Below are 23,426 nucleotides of genomic sequence, written 5' to 3'. Positions count from 1 at the left end.
AAAAGGATAAGGTGGTGAAATGAAGTCACTTTTAACTATCTGGATATATATCTAGACTTACGTGTGATGCTCTGGTTGGGCCATCAGTGACTCCTTCGAAGCGTATTTTGTGACATTGTTTCGTGAGGTGTTTGTTCATGAACAGTTCCGATACAAATGACTTCTGATTTTGTGGCCCAGAACATCCCAAATACGAACAATAGCATTCCCTGGCGTACAACACTGTGAATAGATCATGATTTTCTTTTCTTATACCGATGGTGACCATGCCCTTCGTTCGATGCTGTCAGTGACATGCAAGCAGATTTTGGTTTGTTGATTTTAGCGTTTTCATTATCTGGTCGTACAGTTAACATGAATGTCTCTAGCGAGCACTCTGATTTCCCTCTTCCAAAATGGTACGAACAGGATATAAATTCAGCTGTTAGTCAAAGAAACCGCAATTTTGTTTATTGCACAGCCGGGCACTCCGGCTGTGCGAGTCACCGACTGTTTGTCCGATATTCAAAGCGCGGCGCTAAATGACTTTTTAGATTTTCTTATAGGTGTCGTGCGAACTAACACCTATGCGCTTATACTACCATATGTTGAATAAATTCTTAAAATAAGATCTTGAGCGTTAAAGCTGTCATGTTTGCACACACAACAGCAGGAACATGGTGTTAATGCGTGTGCATAGACATGTCAACAATGGCCATATTTGGGTGTATAGCTATATTCATGCGCAACCAGATTTGCAACCGATTCCAGTTTGATCTGTCAACGAAAGTTTTTTAGGTATCTGACCGAGCGAAAAAGTCCACTCGTTCCGTAAAAATGGTATCTGACGAGAATGAGTGTAGTGTTCTCTATAGGTGTATCAATTTATAAAACTTGCTTAGAGCCCTATGCCCAGAAGGCGGTGGCTCATGGGCCAAACTGCTGATGCTGACCTCCGAATTCTGTACGTCTCCAATTGATTGTCATGGGCCGAACCAGCCTGACTTGTAAGTTGGTAGATAGATCTTTCCGTGTCAGGTTTGCTGGAGTATACCACCTATTTACCCTCGATCTTTGCAGCTTGGAGATCCGCTGCAGCGTAAGACTGTCCTTGTTAACACATGGTGGGTAGGGAAAAGGGGCGCAGGATTATTTTCCTCTCGACATGGCTTCCAAACTCCCTGGTAGAAAAAAGTAACATATAGAAAATACTACGACTACTCGATCCGACTATTGGCCACGTTTCTTGGTTATAGAAGCCTTAGACAAAGAACCAATCAAATTGAATCCATTTGCTATCTCCAAAGGTATCATTGGTATCTGCGGAGAGGTTATAAATGTCACATGGCTTCGTTCTGGCTCTCTCCATCTAGAATGTGAACGGAGACAACAATCTGTCAATCTTCTCAAATTAAAGATAGTATTGGATATTATTTTCTACATTATTAACATGAATGCTTTTTTAAGTAATGATCTGGCTACGAAGAACGGGTAATCCGACCCGTGACGGTTCCGGGGTAGAATAGGTCTTCAGCAACCAATGCTTGCCGTAAAAGGCGACTTTGATTGTCGAAAAGGCGACTAACGGGATTGGGTGGTCAGGCTCGATGACTTGGTTGATACATGTCATGGATCCCAATTGCGCGGATCGATGCTCATGATGTCAATCACTGGATTGTCTGGTCCCGACTCGATTATTTACAGACCGCCGTCATATTGCTGGAATATTGGTGTTAAACAACAAACAAAACAAAAAAACGGGTAATCCTATCACCAACAATCTTCTATCATTGCCTGGTGATGGCAATAAATAAAAACTGATGTAAAATCACTGAGAGGATATGAGAAATGTACATGTATTGACGTTAATCATGGTACATGAATACATTTCACGTTGTATGGTTTGTTTAGGAGGGCGTCACAGAAGAAAGGCTCGACAGAATCCTGCAACAAGTTCCTGATAACATATCAAAAGTGAGTACCTTCCATGTTTGCTGATGATAACTGTGTAAAATTACTAATGAGGTTAAAAATGGTAAAACATCATTCAACAGATGCCTGTTTTTTGGAACACAGTGATACGGATATCTTAATATATGGGTTTCTCCATTATAGAAGACATGAAGGAAAACAGTTCTCAAACTTCAAATGAAGACTATTGAAATTGTCAATAAACATTGTCATCATGTCCTACTTTTGACAGTAAGTATACAATTTGTAAGAGGTCTTCTCTTGAGGTACATGTTCCATTAAAAGGAGGCAGATGGCATCGGCAAAAATGAAAGTGACTTCTAAACTCATATTATTTGACGTATATAGACATCTCAGTTATATTCATATTTCCGCAAAACGCCATGCGTATTTCTTTCCATTTCAAAGGAAGTAGCCAGAGAAGTCTTGAACATTTGTCAAGAACAAGCCAACAAATCAGTCCGAGAAAATAGCGAAGGTAAGATGATGCCCGCATTGGTTTGATATTACAGCTTACTGAGATCTGTGTGAGAGGGTCAAACTGTGTGAGCTCACATATGTTGTCACGTGTTTATACTTTTATTAAGTAGGATGTTTACACTTTCAACGATACGTGTGTGCACTTACACATGAAGAAGACCACGTTTATCGCGAAACATCAATAGATACATTTGATAAAAAAACTGTAAGAGCCTTTATTATCTCCTGTCTCAAAAGGGGAGGGTGATATAGGAATGGGTGATGGCCGTCCGTTCTCCCGTCCATTACGTTTTGTTTCCGGACCATAGATCAAAGAACTTCCAACATTTCTTTACTGAACATGTTGCACAGATATTAGTCCAGCCAAACTGTTTGTTATCGAGTTCCATGACAAACAAATTCCAATATATTTCAGAGAGTAACTCATCAACCATTTGTATTTCCCCACTTATCAGTCAAGTGATCGACTGCTGACTTTTCTTTTTGTCCCCCGCCGCGCGAAAGCGCGGAGCGGGGGACATAGTATTCACGAGCGTCCGTACGAACGTACGTACGTCCGTACGTCCCACCTGTTTGTTGCCGCGATATCTCAAGAACTAAACACTTGATTGTCTTCATATTTGGAACTATGGTGTATAAACAGACTCCGCAGACACCAGTCGGTTTTGGTGACCTTGACCCCATTTTCAAGGTCACAGCAGGCAAATCTGCTTTTGGAGTTGGAAAACGGTGTTGCCGCGATATCTCAAGAACTAAACACTGGATTGTCTTCATATTTGGAACTATGGTGTATATACAGACTCCACGGACACCAGTGGATTTTGGTGACCTTAACTTAATTTTCAAGGTAACAGCAGGGAAATCTGTTATTCGAGATGGAAAAAAGTGTTGCTGCGATATCTCAAGAACTAATTTCTGGATTCCTTCATGTTTGATGATATTGGCTTTTGGAGTTGGAAAACGGGTGTTGCCTCGATATATCTGCCTTTCTTTTTTTTCTGTGTCATGTTGTTATGCAAATATGACAGACATGTCTCTATATGAGCAGCCATGAGCCGATTTGATTTGCAGGAATTTGGGTAATTATTTCTAAAGGTACGACAAATAATTCCATGGAGGTATCTAACACAGAAAATAATATTATTCAAAAGGAATAAATTATTTGGAAAAAAACACATATTGCATAAGGCGGCGGGGGACATTTCGTCACTTTGTGACAAATACTTGTTTATGAACGTTTTTATTTTCATCTGAACAAATGGAAAGAAACATGGTTTTGACGATGAAATACACTGTTCCAAGTGATACTCTCATAATAACACCACCCTTCTGATTTGGATAAAGGTACCAGTCAGCTGGCAGCATATTAATCACATTTTGATTATATGATCATTAGAAAAAATACCAGACGCCTCCTATGGTCAGGCGTTGGCGTCTTGCACTCACTGAATCAAAATCCCGTGAAGATCCAAGTTAGAACAGATCTTCAGCAACCCATGCTTGTCGTAAGAGGCAACAAACAGGATCTTGCTAGTGAGGCTCGCTGACTTGGTTGATGCATGTCATCGTATCCCAAGTCGGTAGACTCGATTATTTACAGGTCGCCTTCTTTTAGATCTAATATTGCTGAGTGCGACGTTAAACAACAAACTAACAAACTGGGGGATATGAATAGTCTTTGAACCGCGTTAGAAAGTAGTGAACCATTCTTTCACAAGTCAACGATGCATTTAAGGAAAACGATGTCTCCAGAATTTATTTCATTTCGGACTGATGAGGATAATTATAGTCACGTTTTTTTTTCACAGCGTATGCAGCAGTCTCCTTTGTTACAGGCGACAAAACACAGCAGCACGTAGGTATCTCTAGGAGTTGCATTATTTAAGCAATCCCCACTGTGTTTAAACGTAAATAGGAAGTGTTTCGTTATTCAAGAAGCTAGAGGCATGGGACTGCAATGAGCAATGTGTTTTCCCAAAAGTGATATTAAACCGAGAGTGCTTATAAGTCTGTTATTAAAAGGCATGAGGAACATGACTGTCGATTTGAAATTGGTAGTTCAAGTCCACACAATCAATTCTAGTGCTTTGAATCCAACAGCAAACAGATTAAAAAGTTTATCTTTGTAGGTTGATGCCATTGCTTCAACGACGGATGCAAGACCAGACAACGGTTCTGCAGGGGTAAATATTAACCAGAGACAGATTCTAACATCATAATGTTTATTTCATATATTTCCCGTGATGGTTCGCGGTTAGAATTATACCTCAGAAACATTCGCTTGCTGTGAGAACGGACAAACTGCGGAGGTGTGGAGATGTACATGAGTATATCCTTACTTTCTTATGGTTAAATTTGATGTTTGTCGTGACCTACAAGTACATAAAACATTCAACAATAGTACATCGTACCCAAATTACATGCACTGTTATATCCAGGATGGAGAATCAAGTATCTTTGTGACTGATGGAGGCGACCTTTCTTGCCAGCGTGTGTATAATGTCCTGATCGAGGCCCTACCACTCACAGAACACGTAAGGCCCACCTGGATACAAGACGCATGGCTCTTTCATGAAACAATTACAAGTGTATATTCATATACTTGAGTCAATGCCGCAGATAGATATTTTGTTAATTACTAAAACATGAATAAATAAACTTAAACGCAACACTTTAACTTGCTTATTAACTTTGCCAAACAAAGCTGTTTGGATAACTCCCATGAAAGGTACAACGAAGATACAATTAAACTCTCTATATGATAGGAATATCTTTATCATTAAATCATTTAAGTAGATATCAACATTTGCAAAGAAAACGCATAATGAATCATCAAATTAAAATAAATTAATTTTTCGTATTGCAAAATGAAAATATATAAACATTTAGCATCACTCTTTGTTGTAAATTGATACCCGGAAATTGGCGGGAATATTTGTTCCGGTGTTTTTGTGAGGAATGCTTCGAATACAATCTCAAATAGATTTTGCTTCTATATTTAGAATGGTGTGTTATGAGACTCAGTGTACAATTGTATTAACGTCCATACTGCCATTCACTTGATTCACGCATTGATTCCTGCACATGAAATATACAGAGACTACGACACCTGACTGACGGTGTTCTGCACAAGGCTGAACATGATGGGATATCAAGCATCGCCTTTCAGCCCACTGGATATGGCATGGATTCTTTACCAAAGGCCGTGTTGGCTAAAGCCATCCTAGATACGGCCTTGAATTACGAATGTGATTCCCTTGACGAAATAGTGGTGTGTGCAGACAAAAGCGAGGTGGATACGATCAAGGTACGTGAATAGACGTGCACATCAAAATTTATATTACAGCTGGTCAAGACGAAAAAAACTTCTATTTAATTTTTTCAGTTCATAATTTAGAATGTTCCTTTTTTGTGGGCATATTAGAAAGTGATGTCAGCACGAGTGTTAAAATAACAAGATTAAAACTACCAGATGTAAATTTACATTACAGATCAAAAATATAATAATTATTTCAGTATCTATTTACATGTAGAACAGGAAGCAACAAATTGAAAATGTACATATGTGCTATTATGTTTACATATAATCAGGCATTTACAGCTGAGATTGACAAGCACCCCCAACTTGGGAAAGGCAAAGGTAAAGTTGAAGTGCAGCCTCCTGATCATTCAACAGTTTACTTATTGATTTTCATACTTAGATCCTTTGCCCTGTAGCTTATCGTTCTTGTTAGGTGTGCAGGTACCTTGCTAACGTGCTTGTGATTGGTAATTGAATACTGTTTCTCGGCTTACCCGTTGCAAACTTTTCATTTGATACCGGGGGGCACGGTTGGCCCAGTCGTCTAAGGCGTCGCGATTCGCTGTGCAGAGTTGCGTCCCTTGGGCACGCCAGGAACTTATGATTGTGGGTTCGAATCCCGGTTTGCTTCCATTATGTTTCTAGGTCTGTCAGCACCAGACCCGTGCCCGTGGGTTTCAACGGAGTGATTAACGTCTGAGACCTTCATTACTTCGGGCTTTCCTCCCACATTGCGCCGACACGCCGCGAAATAACTGTGATACTGTTAAAAGCGGCGTTAAACACAACTCACTCACTCACTCACTCATCTGATATCTCTTACATACAGTAACAGCGTCCGTAAATCATTTCCACTGATCTTGCTCTATCAAGACCATGGCAGTTGTATTATCGATTGATTCAAACTTACAATTATGAGTATAATGTTGTTGCAAAGATTAATACAATAACTTTATCCTCACTTGCAAAGCATGTGTCACTTGCTGTACGCACAGAATGCTAAAATAAATGCAAGGCTAACAGTTATCTAGTTCAAAGAGGCAATTGATCATGGAAACTATACTGAACCGCAAAAGATACGTCACCCCAAATAACATTGCATGCAAAGTTGTCATTTAAATGTTTTTTAAATTTAACAAATACCTTGTCCGAAAAAATGAAATTTGATGAAAATAAACAGATGACAATAAAACCGATCGCCCAAACGCATCACGGCAACGGCCATGGTAACCCGATGCACGTGAGTTGAAATGCACATGCGTTCCCCATTTCTTTCCCTATAAAAATCCGCCCAGATCGGATAACATTCATTCGTTATTGAATTGCTACCACGTGCCAAGATTTACAAGGAAACAGCGACACCAAGCAGTTGGACGATTGTAAGCTGGACAAACCTCCGGGGAAGTAGCCAATGCATTTCCTCGTAAGGACCATATACAGGCTCCAGCAATGGTATCAGACCAGCAACACTACAGATGACCGACCACGTAGTGGAAGATCAAGGGTCACCACCCGACGTCAGGATCGTCAGAGTGTGCGACAGCATTTTCAAGATCACTTTGTTACAGCTGCGGAAACTGCTCGACACACCATGGGGACACACCAGCGACACATTAGTGCAGACACCGTGCGTCGACGATTGACGAGCAGACACCTCTACTGTCACAGGCCACATCGCGGACCCATTCTGACACCTCGTCATCGCCGGGACCATCTTCAGTGGGCAACACAGTAGCAGCATTGGCGCCACCAGCAGTGGATAAGAGTCCTTTTCTCAGCCGATGGCAGAGGGAGAGTCTGGCGACGCCGTGGGGAACGTTATTCGGATGCTTGTGTTGTTGAGAGAGACTCGTGGGGTGGTCCGAGCATCATGGTGTGGGGTGGAATTGGTCTTGCACAGAGGGTCGGCCCTGTGGTCTTCCAGAACATCGGTCCAGGGAGAGGCAATGGTGGCACAGCAGCTCGGTACATTGACCAAGTCTTGAGACCACACGCCATACCTCATTAGGCACGTCGCTGCAACCACGAGCTTCAGAATGATAACGCCCGTGCACACACTGCGAGAGCAACAAGAGACTTCCTCCAGCAGAATGGCATCAGAACCATGCAGTGGCCTGCCCTCAGTCCCGATTTAAATCCCATTGAGCACCTGTGGGACGAGATTCAAAGACGGCTGAATGACGTCCGACCAAGGCCGACAACTACAGCTGAACTGCGTCAGGCTTTCCTCAGAGTGTGGGCTCAAGTGCCTATGGCCTTCATCAACCGCCTCATCCATTCCATGTATCGACGTTGCGCTGAAGTCATCAATGCACATGGTGGACACACGAGATACTGACTTGTGATGCCATTTTCTCAGAGACTAGTGTTGTGTTTAAGAACATTTGACACTTTAAGTTCAACCTTGATGATCAGTTTTGCCAAGTTTCATCTTTTTAATATGTCTCATAGTATGTTTACAGTGTTTAGACAAGTAATGTTTCTTATATATCTATCCATGGTGACATTTCTTTTGCAGTTCTGTATATGTTTGATTCTTTGTTGTATATATATTCAACAACAAAAGTTCCTGTGACACCAATATTTTAGTGTATTTTCCAAACAAGTAAAGATTGGTTTTCAATATTGTAGTACATGTATGGAATCAAGTCACAAACACGCAACTGCTACAGAAAAGCATGCATTCCATTTTATGCAAGCCCCATGCATTTCACTGCCCAAGAATGGGTATAAAGTCATGTGCGTTTACGGGATTTCATATGCATGGTTCAGCATCGTGTTGACAACAACCACTCAGAAAAACAACAAAATTAGGCAATTATTCAACACTACGAAACGCCACGCCTGTCCGAAAATGAGCGTCTGCAAGCCATTGGTATGCTTAAAGCAGGATCGAGTCAACGTGATGTTGCAAGACAATTTAACGTCCACAGAAACACCATTTGGTGTTTATGGCCACGTTGGCAATATACGAATGCTGTCAGAGACCATCCTCGGAATGGCACACCTACGAAATCGATTCCAGCCAGCAACAGTGACTGCAAGAAGCATCCCTGGCCTTCAACGAATATCTTCACAAAATGTACGTCGCCGCCTCAGATGTGCAGGGATTATCGCCAGAAGACCCGCCAGACTTCCCATTTTGACAGGAATTTTGACATCAAGCACGTCTACAGTGGTGCAGACAGCGTCTACGCTGGACGGCCATGCAGTGGGGACTAGTTCCATTCACTGACGAGTCTCGTTTTCACCTCAGCCACAGCGATGGACGGATTCGAGTGTACCGACGTCGAGGTGAACGTTACGTCAATCATTGTGTCATGGAAAAAGATATGTTCAGGGGCAGAGGCGTTACGGTATGGGGTGGGATTACAGCAAGACAGAGGACCCGTTTGATAGTGGTAGAGGGAAATCTCAATGGACAGCGCTACCGCGACTAGATCATCAGCCCTGTTGTCCTACCGTTTTTGCGTCGTCATGGCCCAGGCATTACCTTTCAACATGACAACGCCCGGCCTCATATTGCTCAAACTTGTTCAGGATTCTTTTCAACAAAACAAGGTGAATGTTATCCCCTGGCCGGCTCGCTTCCCTGATCTCTCACCAATCGAGCACATGTGGGATGAGATGGATCGGCGCCTTCGACGGCAACCACGTGTTCCACAGACACTCCAGGAACTTCAAAACATGCTCCAGCAGATATGGACAGATATCCCACAGGACTTTGTGCGACACGCCTGGTCCATTCCATGAGACGAAGATGTGTTGCTTGCATCGCAACCAGAGGTGGACACATACGCTATTGATTTGTAAATTGACATTTTGGCATGTTCATGCTTTTTATGAAATCACGCATTTTCTGAAGTCAGTATTGCAAATCAAACCATTTGAACACTTACATGAGTCTTTTATCTGTTTCAAACCGAAAATGTTTCAATATGGTAAAAAAACATAACTTTGCATTAAATCTTATTCAATGTCACAGTAACTTTTGTTGTTCAGTATATATTTCCAAATAGACATGCAAAGGTTACCCCTGAAATCGGTTCGTACAGAAATATATTCTGTAATCAGTGACCACACAAGATCAATGGATAATCAACACAAAAAACTCGAGTCACGCTCATTGGAACTCTTATATAGGTACAGCCAGCCTTCTAGAAAAGGTCCCAACCTGAAACTACTCGAACGACCAAGCCCGCCATGTTTGTTTACAAAGATTATCACGATTTTACCGGCGTTTCAATCATTTGCCGGGGCGGAAAATCACTACAAAATAACGACAAAATAACTGAAAACAAGCTCCACAGCCACGTAACAATATGTTTATATGTACTTTGCTCATCTTATTCCATATTCACGTACAGAACTCGGATCTACCTTCACTGTGACTATTGTCAAAGGAGACATTGTCCATCAGGATGTAAGTAATATGTTGCAGTTGACATTACTCAGTTTCATATGATAGGTTGATTGGTTTTTCCCGGTAGTAATATGGGTGGATACAGTAATCAGCTTATGTGTCCGTCCGTCGGAAATAATGTGTTTAACTGTATCATTTTTCATGAAATTTTACAAACACAAAGGCCAGGTTAATGCCTTGTGCTATAAGGGGCTCTAAGAATGTTTATTTTTTCCGTTTCCGCGGCATCAAGCTGTACTTTGATAGTACACAGTGGTATGACCATATCTCAAAAACGAATAGGATTCTTTTCATGAAAACGTTAACTCTTGTTGTATATTAAATATTTAAAGTTTAACAAAGTAATACTAATAATAATAAGATAATACTGCTCAGAATTTTTGCCGCTAACTTATCATTTTTTCCCTCTAGCTTGCAAAGTACGGCTTCGGTTGTCTACATCTGTGTAACATTATATTTGAAATAAGTGTATAGCTATATTGGGGTATTTACAGTGAACGTTGAATTCGTCCTCGAACACACTTGGTGAGTTGACCTCGTAACAGCTCTTTCCTTTATACAGTACTGACACTGGTAGTGACAATATGTCTTTTTGATGCTATGTTTTGTGTGGCAAGCCCCTGTACACCCATCGATCCACACCTCCAGAATGATGATCGGTCTACTAATTACCTGACAATTTGTGTGACAATCACCAGATTCAAAATCAAGAGTAGCAGAATCAATTGTTCCATAATTAGTCTTACAGCACATATTGAATACATTTGACATGGGCATTAACGTATGGCGTCTTAATCCCGCGAGCTAGATTACCCATTGGATTATTTCCCATTGATTAATAAGAAATCAATGACAAATTCAGAACACATGATTTCAGGTTGATGTGATTGTTAATTCGACGTCCTCGAGCCTCAGCTTGGAAAGTGGACCACTGTCTTCAGCAATATATAACGCTGCGGGAGACAGCATACAAGAAGAGTGCAGGGTCAAGTATCCCACAGGTGTTAAGACGGAAGAGATAGCCGAGACTTCAGGAGGTCTTCTACCGAGTCGGAAAATATACCACACGTCCCTGGGATGTTGGTCAGAGCAGGTTATTCACCATTAACCCTTTCGGGAAATATTTCTAAGAGTGAGACCGAAAAATGTTGAGCCGAATAATTATGATAGTAGACAAAAAAGTTAACTAAAATCTGAAAGAAGGCTTCTTAAGGGGGTCTATGAATTCTTTTTTCAAAAACATAGTTATGTTGCTTCAGGTTTTACAAAAAGAACTTTGATCCACTTGACATGCTAGACCAGAAACGAAGTGGTATTTTCTCAATCTTAAAGCAATGACTGAAAACATAATGTGCAACAAATAAAAATACCTGCCAGGTTGATGCCTGTGACAGGATAGATTCCAAGACAGTCAGTGTGATATGGACATGAGTGATCTCTCTTCACCAAAAGACTGACTAAATATCCTCTCAAATGTATGGAATACTGTAAGGGACATTCTGACTGACAGTGTAGCCCCGAATAGCTGCAATACTGCTGATGCGGCTTTAAGCAATATTACTCACTCACTGACAGTGATAGTTTTGTTTCCAGCTTTCGGACACATTAATGTTTTCACCATCATGGGACATTCATGTACACAATTCTTTTGTTAAATTATATTGAGCATGTTAAGGGTTTTAATATAAAATACATAGGAAACTGTAACAACAGGAGATGACTCAGACTTTGTGTATGAAAATTACTTACCATTTTCGTCGCTATATAAGTGTAATAATCTTGGACGCGACGTTAAACCCAATTTCATCTCACCTTACCATTTTCAAGCTCAAGTCATAATTTTGCTAAATGCTACTTGGAGAATGAAGAGCATGAAAGAAGCATGACCAAAGGACTACTAACGTGCGCATGTGCCTTGACCTTATGATATTACGCTTGTGCACGGACAGCGTCTAAAACACGAGAACGCGAGATCGCAAGAAAATGAAATGTCGCATTCTCGCGTTCTCGGGATTTCGTGTTTTTGAGGACTTATTTGACAAGTCGAGATTGCGAGATTTTGCATCATGTCCAAATGTCGCATTCTCGCGTTGTGGACTTTTGACAAAACGTGCTATGTACCAAAAACACGAGAACGCGAGATTTTGACCAAATCTCGCGTTCTTGCAATCTCGCGTTCTCGTGTTTTGGGCATATTAGTAGGCTTGTTTCCATAGGTCGAGATCGCGAGAATGTGCCTTACAGTATTCCATACAAATGTAATAATTCAGTTGTATATTTCAACCCATAATGATAGTAGCTGAAATACATGTATAAATATATTTAACTTGCCTATCACGCTTTTATAGATTATAAGTGAGAGTATGTGTGTATTTGTATGTATTTGCAAAGATAATCATTTGTTGGGTCTTAAAAGCACACTAATGCTCTGTCGGTACTGTTGCAACTACAAAAGTAGAGACTGAGTAAGTTAAGACGTGTTAGGACACTGATGTTACTGTTACCACTCCTAACCCGTAAATGAACTTTGTTTTCCAGAATTACAGAGCATTTTTTATAAAATGTCTGACCAAGGCCTCGAGCTCGAAAGTGAAGAGCATCGCTTTCCCTTTAATTGGGACAGGGAACTTGCACTATCCATGTGATGAAGTGGCAAAATGTATCTTCAAGAGCTTTGATCAATTCAAAACAAGCAACACTGACACCTCCCTGCGTGAGGCACGAATTGTTGTGTATCCAAAAGACAAGGCGAATATGAAGGCATGTGACTCACTATCGTATTTTGAGGCATGACATGATTAAGATTACGGTGGAATATATGTGAATACACACACACACACACACACACACACACACACACACACACACACACACACACGTGCATGCAAGCAGTTATATAAGTGTGCAAAAATCTTAAACGCGACGTTTAACCCCATTTCTCCTCACCTCACCTCACCCCACCTAACATAATATCAAGAAAATCAAAGTTCAAAAAAGTTTTCTCTCTGTTTTCACAACTACAAGACTCAGAAAGGTAATACTTTGAGGGAATGATAATGGCTACTTTTCGTCTTTCAATATGTGGTTTCAAAACTGTGCTGTGTTTTGGAAATTCCACAGGAAGTAACCCAAATATCTATCTCTTTGTTATGTTAGATATTTTCTGTTTGAAAGAATAAGACCTTGGCTTTTTATAAATGACTGCGCCCTAGGCATTTGTGCCTATGTTATTCATTATGAATTTGCTACAGATCTTTGAGGGTGCCACGCCTACAGAAGCAGCTGCAGATGTGCGTCTAGTATATTCTAGAACAAGCGAATTTACGTTACAGACAGGTACTTCTACGTGACATATTTTACTGCGTACAAAACATCTAAGAAAGTTTACTACTAGGTATAGTGTTATTAAATGTATGCCAAAATATATGCTACCCTACCAGTTTCTGTACTGTCATGTTCTGGCGCAGGTATTGATTGAGTGAGTGAGTTGTGTTTTACGCCGCTTTTAACAGTACTCTGCACAGCGAATTGCGACGCCTTAGACGACTGGGCTACCCGTGCCAGTGCAGGTATTGAGCAGTGATCTATAGTGACATTAACACATGTCAGTGAAATAGCATATTGTTTCTAGTTTAACCCACAAGAGACCTATTTTCTTATGATACAATAAAGTGCCATACAAATGCATATATCATTATTATTATTATTATTATTATTGTTATTGTTATTATTATTATTATTATTGACTAATAATTGCAAACCTAGTGACGATCCGTGATCCGTTTTATAATTTGTCTTTGGTAACTCATGCTCGTCGTTGCAAACCTAGTGACGATCCGTGATCCGTGTTATAATTGGTCTTTGGTAACTCATGCTCGTCGTTGCAACCCTAGTGACGATCCGTAATCCGTTTTATAATTGGTCTTTGGTAACTCATGCTCGTCGTTGCAACCCTAGTGACGATCCGTGATTCGTGTTATAATTGGTCTTTGGTAACTCATGCTCGTCGTTGCAACCCTAGTGACGATCCGTGATCCGTGTTATAATTGGTCTTTGGTAACTCATGCTCGTCGTTGCAACCCTTGTGACGATCCGTGATCCGTGTTATGATTGGGCTTTGGTAACTCATGCTCGTCGTTGCAACCCTTGTGACGATCCGTGATCCGTGTTATAATTGGTCTTTGGTAACTCATGCTCGTCGTTGCAACCTAGTGACGATCCGTGATCCGTGTTATAATTGGACTGTGGTAACCCATGCTCGTCGTAAAAGGCGACTATGTTTGTCGTAAGAGGCGACAAGCGGGATCGTGTGGTCGACACCTCACGTATTTGATGCATGTGATTGTATCACAATTGCGTAGGTCGATGCTCATGATGTCAACTGAATTGTCTGGTCCAGACTTGATTCTCTTCAGACTGACATGATATGTTTCTGGAATATTGCGAATTACGACGTCAAACAAAATCAACAAATACAAAGAAAATTGCACCTAAAATATGTCCCATTTTTGTGTTCACAAATGCAAAATATGAAACAAAAAATTTCCCTTGCACACAGGTTTTATGTATCAAAACATAAATTAACAGAGAATCACCGGACAACAATGGATACTTAAGGACTGACTTTAATTTTGTGTGAGTTCATTGGAGAATGAACATTCATAGAGTGAGGGCAAAACTGTATGAACGTCGGAGCTTGCCGGTGGCACAAGCGTTTGCACCTAATCTACTTGAGGAGAAAGGTCTGTTAAGAACTACCCCAGTTAGTCAGTCAGAAAGAAAGCGTGTCGTAATACATGTCGTTCAAGTACAATGCGTCAAAATGGCAGAAAAGATAAACGTGACGGGAGAGATTTCCGAAGTTGTTAATAAACCTGTGGCGGTTACACTTGTTCGCCGTCATCAATCAATTGGCCGTGATTATAAATATGTGTCAAATAGATTGCTGTAGACTCTAGCTGTCAGTCTCGACACGGGTCGAGTCGATACTAGGATACGTTTTATTCATTAGGATGGGTCATAATGAGTTTATTCAAACTCTCTGAATTTTCTCAATGTGTGCTTACTAGTAAACACGGTATTTAATCGTTGCTAGATCTGATGAGTTATACAGATTTTGCTTTCTCTGCTGTAGCTGTGGGCATGGCTGGGCACATCCAGCTGCCTGCACACTGGAGTCCAATGACTGAGGAACAGTTTGTGAGCGAAGTACAGCTTAAACCTGAAGATAAAGAATACAAGTTGGTGGCTAGACAATTCAATACAGGCGTTGACAATGAATACACCATTGTCGAGGTAACGTTTTAGTAACTTATGTCAACTGAGATCATGTGACGCATTGCTGTTAGCACCTTTTCTCTTTTTGATGCGAACCATGTCTTACAACTGGACAACATATGATCGTGGGTTCGAATCCCAGTTCTTGCTGATTATTATTCTTTGTTTGTTTGTAACTTGCTAAAGTATATACGTCAGAAACCTCCATCACTTTCATCCACTCAAATCTGTAAGATTCGTTCCTTTAGACAGTGGCATGAGGAACCTATTGCGTTAAAGTTTCAAACCCCCAATAAGCTTAAATGGAAATGTTATATGTTTTTCCACATTAAAATTGCTCTTGCAATTAACTCAAAAGTAGGTGGTAAAAGGATGGCATTGGGATGTTAGCAATTTGACGCCTCTTTATTGCAGATCAAGAGAATCCAGAACCGCACACTGTATCTCCAGTATGTGATGCTCCTGCACCAGATGGCGAAACAGAACCCGGGTATGGATGTTGAGAGAAACCTATGGCACGGAACAAATGGAGATGCTGTGACCAGTATCAATCTTCATGGTTTCAGTCGAAACTATGTAACAGGTACTTATATTAAAACTGAATGCATCAATATGCAGCAATTCAAGTTCAACATAGATTTAAAAGACAAGAGACAATCCCGTTTAAAATCATGCAAACATTATATTTTCATAATTTTCACCAGCTGAATGTTTGCCGATGTTCAGTTGTTGGTGAGAATTGATATACATGCACACTTTCATAACTTTCATAACCGCAGAAACTGCTAATTATCTAATTCTTATACATTTTGTGAATAAAAAAAGTAAACACTAGCCATTGTATGAGTGTCTGAACGCGGATTAAAACTCTAATGAACATCATAGAGAAATTCGATTATCCACTGTACCTCATAAAAAGTTAAAGGTGTATTCCCCATGTGCCTCACAGCAAAGAATTTCTGCATTTTTACAATACAATGTTTTAGCGCGAGGTTTCTAATGTATAAATAAGAGGTATCTTCTCTGCGTTGGGACTATATCAGATTTCAAAACACAGTATGTTTACCTGACGGGAAGAGCTCTTTGAAAATGGTGCTCTCTAGGAACGCGTGATTACACAAGTACAAAGGTCCGCTATCTTAGAACATTCAATAAAGGGGTCACGGGTAGTTATAAGCTCTAGATTAAAATACTCATGGTGTTGGCTAATTCATCAAAACACATACTTTTTCAAAACGAAAGTAGACAAATAACCCTCCGAATGGAATCCAAGATATATGATTTGATTTCATAGCAGCCTTTTGCATATTTGCACTGTTTGAATACATCATTTCTTGGAAATGTATGATGTGATGTAAATATGTCACTCACCATTTGCCTTCCCTTGATATAGAATGGAGACTTGCTTTAAAAATGTCTTGTCCAGTTAAGTGGGCACTGCTTTCGAAATTTCTGCTGAATCAAAACAGGATTTAGTTTAACTTGAACTTCAGGTATATCGATGATCTGATGTCGTTCAATGAAGGAAAAATAACCAATTCCTTTCACTGATTGACCAACCTGAACTAGAAATACAAGAGGACAGTGAAACCGTCTCTCCGTTTTATATTTAGATCTGTGCATTAAGATTCAGTTGACAGTATATTGTCCACAAGACGAAAAGAGGGATGTCTTTTAATTTTCATTTTGTCAACTTTCCTTTTATGTTGACAATAACAGCTCCAGCCTTGTGTGTCCACATTTCACAACTTTTGAGGACTGTGAGAACTGTTTGAATTTGAATTGGGGGGGGGAGGGAAGGGAGGAGGGGAGGAGGCAGAGGAGGGAGGAGGAGGGGCGAGCAGGGAGGGAGGAGGCAGAGGAGGGAGGAGGGCGGAGGGAAGGGCGGAGGGAAGGGAGGATGGGGGAAGGAGGGAGGAAGGCGGAGGGAAGGGAGTCGTCGGTGTTGGTGAAGAGGGTAGTCAAAGCAAGGATGAAAGCAACTGATTCCTTATGAAAGCGTTCCAAAACACTAATGGAACACGAGCGGAGGATATTTCTAAATGTGACGCATCAATGGTAAAACTGATGTCTTGTGCATGCAATTCCTTATTTTGACTTGTGCCACCTTTGCTCACATTTTTGCGAACACCTGGTATCATCACTATTTGGTAGTGATTAATATTATATACTGAACCAAATTAAAAACTTCACAATCCTAAAATTTTAACATTTTGACCAGTTATCACTGTGGGCCCTTATTGTGTATTTCAACAGTAATGGCCACGTATTGTCTTCAGATAACACCCGTTTATGTGCAGGTGAATCGATCAAAATCATGTGCACAGCACTACAGTGGCAAAAGTGGTTTTTCACGTGCAACTGGTCACGTGGCCATAATACCGCACGTGTTTTCAGCCATACTTGTTAGCAGTCTTTAACAAAAAAAGAAAAACACAAGAAAACAAAAGTCTTTACTGCCATTTGTCATGCCACGCCTTTAAAATGTGCAACGTGAACGTGCCATCGGCATGTTGCAGACGGGAACGTCCGTAGCTGAAGTCGCAAGGACGATGGGTTGTAGTCGACGGACTGTTTATGATTTACAGACGCGTCTACAGCAAACGGATACCACCGCCGATCGCCCTCGGCCAGGTCGACCACGTATGACGTCACATGCAGAGGATCGTCAGATTGTCTTACGTCACCTCCGTAACCGATTTTTGACGGCTACATCAACCCGAAATGAACTGTTTAGGGGTAGACTAAGTGCGCAAACTGTTCCAAACCGTCTGAGAACCGCTCACCTTCAAGCACGACAGCCAATTACACAGACGTCAACGTCAATTGTGGGCACAGCGACACTTACGATGGACTCAGAGGAATTGGAATCAAGTCGTCTTCAGTGATTTAATCTTCGATTTTCTGATTGTAGGGCGAGGGTGTGGAGGCGCTGTCATGAACGTTACGCCCAGTGTTGTGTACAGAAAGTTGACAGATTTCGAGGCAGAAGTGTCATGGTGTGGGGTGCTTTCTGTGGCAATGCACGTTCCAGGCTTCTTGTCATCCGTGGCAACCTCAACATTGCTGCTTACCGCGACCAGGTACTGGCACCAGAACTTCTGCCTTTTATGGCAGCACATGGACCCGGTTTGATCTTCCAACACGACAATGCCAGACCCCACACAGCAATCTTGACAAGGAATTTCCTTCAGAATGCGAAAGTCAACGTCATGGACTGGCCATCAAGGTCTCCCGACCTCAATCCCATCGAAAACAACTGGGATGCTCTTGGCAGAAGTCTGCGCACTCTCCAGAACCAACCACAGAATTTGCAAGATCTTGGCACCATTCTGCAGCAACAATGGCGTCGTCTTCCCAATCATGTGTTCACAAGCATCACAAGGTCCACGCGGAGGCGTTGTGTGGCAGTTGTCAACGCACATGGTGGCCATACACGCTACTGAACTTGTGTGCCATCAGATTCTCGCGCTTGGGACTAATGATTTAAACTGTTGATGTTATTACCGAATACCATAGGTGCTTGGAACAAATTATGATTACCACCGTTAATTAAAATCCTTCTTTGGACATTAATGATTAAAAATTACCTTCTCTGATACATTTGTCCGTTGTATATCATATATGGGATTACTTTTTAAAATGTCAAGTTTTTAATTTGACTCAGTATATATTTACAATATATTCGGATTCGTACAATGGTATCTGCCTTCAGCAGAGATTTCTTATGATTGTGGAAAGATTTTGTCGACTGTATTTTCTAAACATTGAGCTATATTTGGTAACAACAAAATTCCCTTAAAACTCATGAAAAGACACCACCACTTCAATTCCGCTTTAATACAAGTTTATACTATATAGTAGTTTATAAACTGTCATATACATTTTATTACAGTGCATCTCTATGGAAAGGGGACTTATTTTGCTGTCAATCCCAGCTACTCCGCCTCCGGTTACTCTCTTCCAAATGAAGATGGTATCAAGCACGTCTATTACGCATCCGTCCTCACTGGAGACTTCACTGAAGGAAAATTTGACATGGTAGTTCCCCCGTCTCGAGGCCTCGAAGACCCAAATGTTCTGTACGACACTGTGGTTGACAACGTGGATAATCCCAGTATGTTCGTGGTGTTCAACGACGTCCAGGCCTATCCCAAGTACCTCATCACTTTTCGGGAGTAAAGACGAACAGGGAACAGTGGTTAGAATGTGACCATCTATTGTTTGAATTTGTGTCTACTAACATAACCATTACAATCTAACCAAATGTATTTACTTAGCTGATTATCAATACACTGCAACTGGTTTGCACTTCCGTTTGGAATGTTTTGGTTTTAGAGGTGTTCTTGACTTGACATGCATCATCAAAAGTATTGATAATAAAATCATAGTTATAACCTTTATTTCTCACAAACCAGTGATATATATCATCAATGCCCCCAGATTCGACGACACGCAATCCACCATGTCACCTAGCCTGAACACCCGATCCATTTAGCTAGTTCGAACAGCAAGCACCGGGGATATATTCTCCACTGCAATACGGTGATTCCAGCTGTTAATGTGTATGTCATAGGTCCATATATGATTATGCTCTACATATTTTAATATAGTTTATGGGATTATGTTTACATGAACCATGCTTCATTCAGATTGTTTGACAATTAACATCATCAGTTTACAGATAAGTTCATAGAGTTGCGAAATTACACAAAGATTTTAACAACAATGAAATATCCAGGAAGGCATCTAGTTACTCGTGAATTTTATCCAACAATTTTCATATTGTCTTGGGTTGATCACAAGGACGATGTTGATTAGCTGATGAATATTTGCTTGAAACAGATGAGGTTTTTTGGATGGGTTTCTTATAACACAGTATCAAATCTGAAATATGATTTGTTTATTGCATGCTGTTTTGAACTGATCTGTAAAATAAGTTCTAAATAATTACTTGCTAGGTTTTTTATATGGATAGAAAACCGTGAATATGTTCTTTTACTCTTATCCATTTGGTTTGCTTCACATTGTGATAATTACCGTAATGATTTAATGTCCATATCAACAGATTTTACAGATGTGTAGTTTGTTCTGCTTGTTGTACGGCTATGGTATTGTCGATTGAATATGGAATTTTCACATATTCTGGTAGCAATATGACATACTAACTGACCAACTGCTTCTGAAGTTTGACCCACTCAATACTGCTATGAGGAAAGCGTCTTTGAAAGAAGATTAAACCCGATCATCTTCTTATGACGAAAAAGCAAAGGTATATCCCGCTCCTCATAACTTAGATAATGTAAACATATTAGAACAAATGAAACAAGAACCAACAATGTTCAAGATTGTCTGGGCAGCTTTAAAACATATTACAGAACCTCGATCATGCATTTGGACTTTCAGCTTACGGCTTACATGTCATAATAGGCTCATATACATGTACCCTTTTAAGAGATTAAAGTATGACAAAAGTAAACAGAAAGTAAGACTATATTATATTGTTCTGAAAATCTTGAATTTGTTTTGATAATTTACTAACTGGAACTTTCGGTTCCAGTTTAATATGTAGTAACATTCCAACGCCGGATGTAAAGGACATAGATGTCAAACTTTCTTTTTATTATGAGCTTTCTTCATAATTTAGGCTGCAAAACGCGTGTATATGTGCTTATGGTTGGATACAACGATACGTTATTGATAGTATATCGAGAGATAAATATGTACTGGGTTTTCTTTTAGTTTTAGAAGTACATCATTGGAATTTTATATTTAGATATCTTGTTTTTGTCTTAAAGTCTTATAGTTTAAGGCACATGTGGTGGAATAAAAAATTAATGATATAGTTTGTGTATGTCCAAACGCATATGTTTGTGTCAAAAAATATCCATGTTGGCCTAGTTGAGTGTAATATTTATATATCCTTGTTGACATGCTTATTTTCAACAATTAGCTTGCAATTTTCACCAAGACGATTAAGATGTACCCTCACTTTAGAAGCGGGGATAAAATGAAGTTTTTTTGTGCACTTTAATATGCTCCTGGGGAATTTAAACATAAGAAAACAGTAGTAAACAGCATACGTGTATTCGAATGTCATTACCACAGTAAATTACAGTCAAGGTATTAATATCAACAATTCGTCTCTTGTAGTGGAGCTATAACTGATAGGCGATCACATCAACAACCTGGTGCATGCATTAAACATGCAAAGCTATCTGATAATGCCTTCTGTTAACATTATATCTACCCCGAGAACAAATGTGTGTCCCATTTAGAAAATTCACCGGGGCAATTGGGAAACCAAATCAATGGGAGACCAAAGTCCAGACACTGTTATGAAACATATTTGAATTTCGGGGAAGGGGACTACCAGGGACATACTTGAAAGACATGTAACTCGTGAAATGAATGCGACCGACGGTCCCTAGCCAGAAATGTGACTCATATGAATGCGACTCCCCCCACCCCCAACACCAGTGGAATTACTTACATACTGGCAACTCATAACCCCAGCAGTAGCAATTCACAGAATGACCATAATGTAATGTAATGATTGAATGACATTGTTATATATTTGTTACAAATGCTGCTCAATAAACAGTGATATGGAATACACAGTTTTTGTTTTGTAGTTTGTATTTCTGCAATCCAAAATGTGAAGTAAGGCCGTCTTATTGTTGATAGTCATTTTGAGATATATATGCGATGTTTAATCATTATCAAATTAAACGATGCCCGCTTTGACCAATTATAATTTTCTCGTCCACACTCTTCTGGTGGAGGACAGTTGCTGCAGTGGAACGAAGTGTGTTGTTTGTATGATGATCTCGCAAACCTGCCTCACTCGCTAGGTCAGGAACAATTTTCTGAGGTGTGCTGTGCGACGCCTTGTGTAAGTATCATACTTGCTCTTGTGGTTGATGAAGCGGAGATGAATGTGGGTAGATATTTCATTTAATACAATCTTTCTCCACTTAGTCTTCGCGGGGAATTCCCCTGTTCGAACGTAGTGAAATACATGATGAAGTAGGTTATATTTATTGGCTGTTGAAAGCAACACTCCACACAAACTGTGTAAATTATTGTTATGAAAGAAAAAGAGTGAAGTTGATGCACAGAAAACAGTTTTACAAATTGAGACACATGAGTTGTTGCAGAGAGGCCCCAACAGCTGTAGTCTACATTTATCTATATAGCCAACCATGCTCCAAAGTCCTAGATTAGCAATAGTGGCATCAGTGGGGCAAAGTTTGTCAAAACCTTGTACAATCCTTGCAAAGTAACGCTGGGTGCTTTCAGCTAATTCAAGATCTTTACCATGCAGAGGAGGTAGTAATTCACATCCATAAAAACTTGTTGTTAAAATCATTCTTTTCCAGATCTCAATACTTGCATACTGATGTAAGTCACTACTATTTAGACCAACAGAGAGGAGAGAATTAATAGTACGCCTTGCTTTTGTGCAGCTCTCTTCAATACATAATTTGAAAGAAGGATTACTTTGTAGAACAACACCCGCATATTTTACATTATCAAACATAGGTATGTCATAGTCCCCAAAGTGATAAGCATGCGTACACAATAATTGCTTCTTTTTATGAAACACAACAATTTTACTTTTCAATGCATTATAGGTTAATCGCCATTTGGAAGCGTAATTAACAACTGTATCTAAGGCTGTTTGCAGACATTTAGGGCTGTAACTGATAAGAGTAGTATCATCAGCAAGTAACACGCATGGTAAACTAACATTATATATACATATTCCTGTATCTAACTGCCGAAGCTCAGTTATGAGGTCATATATGTACACAAGAAAAAGCCAAGCTGAGATAATTCAGCCCTGACCTATACCTTGTCTAACAGCAAATGCATCAGCTGTTTCCCCCTTATACTGAACACACGCATACATGGAAGTATAACAGTGATGTAACAGAGACCACATTCTACCCCTTATACCAAGATGATAGAGTTTTACAAAGAGACCCGAGT

At 40.2% G+C, this 23,426-nt stretch overlaps 1 protein-coding gene across 1 annotated transcript in view; it reads left to right on the top strand.

Moving 5' to 3' along the window:
- Positions 1-21,077, top strand: part of LOC139453039 (protein mono-ADP-ribosyltransferase PARP15-like) — a 33,333-nt gene extending 12,256 nt beyond the window's left edge. The window contains exons 2-15 of the mRNA XM_071234663.1: positions 1,891-1,953; positions 2,359-2,428; positions 4,239-4,285; positions 4,560-4,613; positions 4,869-4,964; positions 5,528-5,737; positions 6,022-6,070; positions 10,099-10,154; positions 11,032-11,247; positions 12,693-12,914; positions 13,406-13,490; positions 15,289-15,449; positions 15,846-16,014; positions 19,327-21,077. Of these exons, the coding sequence (XP_071090764.1) occupies positions 1,891-1,953; positions 2,359-2,428; positions 4,239-4,285; positions 4,560-4,613; positions 4,869-4,964; positions 5,528-5,737; positions 6,022-6,070; positions 10,099-10,154; positions 11,032-11,247; positions 12,693-12,914; positions 13,406-13,490; positions 15,289-15,449; positions 15,846-16,014; positions 19,327-19,613 (1,785 nt within the window). The 3' untranslated portion in view covers positions 19,614-21,077. The remainder of the gene's footprint in view (positions 1-1,890; positions 1,954-2,358; positions 2,429-4,238; positions 4,286-4,559; positions 4,614-4,868; positions 4,965-5,527; positions 5,738-6,021; positions 6,071-10,098; positions 10,155-11,031; positions 11,248-12,692; positions 12,915-13,405; positions 13,491-15,288; positions 15,450-15,845; positions 16,015-19,326) is intronic.
- Positions 21,078-23,426: the final 2,349 nt, after the last annotated feature.

Source organism: Haliotis cracherodii, unplaced genomic scaffold, assembly GCF_022045235.1.
Source record: "Haliotis cracherodii isolate W230 unplaced genomic scaffold, xgHalCrac1.p SCAF_9, whole genome shotgun sequence".
NCBI classification, from domain to species: Eukaryota; Metazoa; Mollusca; class Gastropoda; order Lepetellida; family Haliotidae; genus Haliotis; species Haliotis cracherodii.
This window is presented reverse-complemented; position numbering and strand designations above follow the sequence as displayed.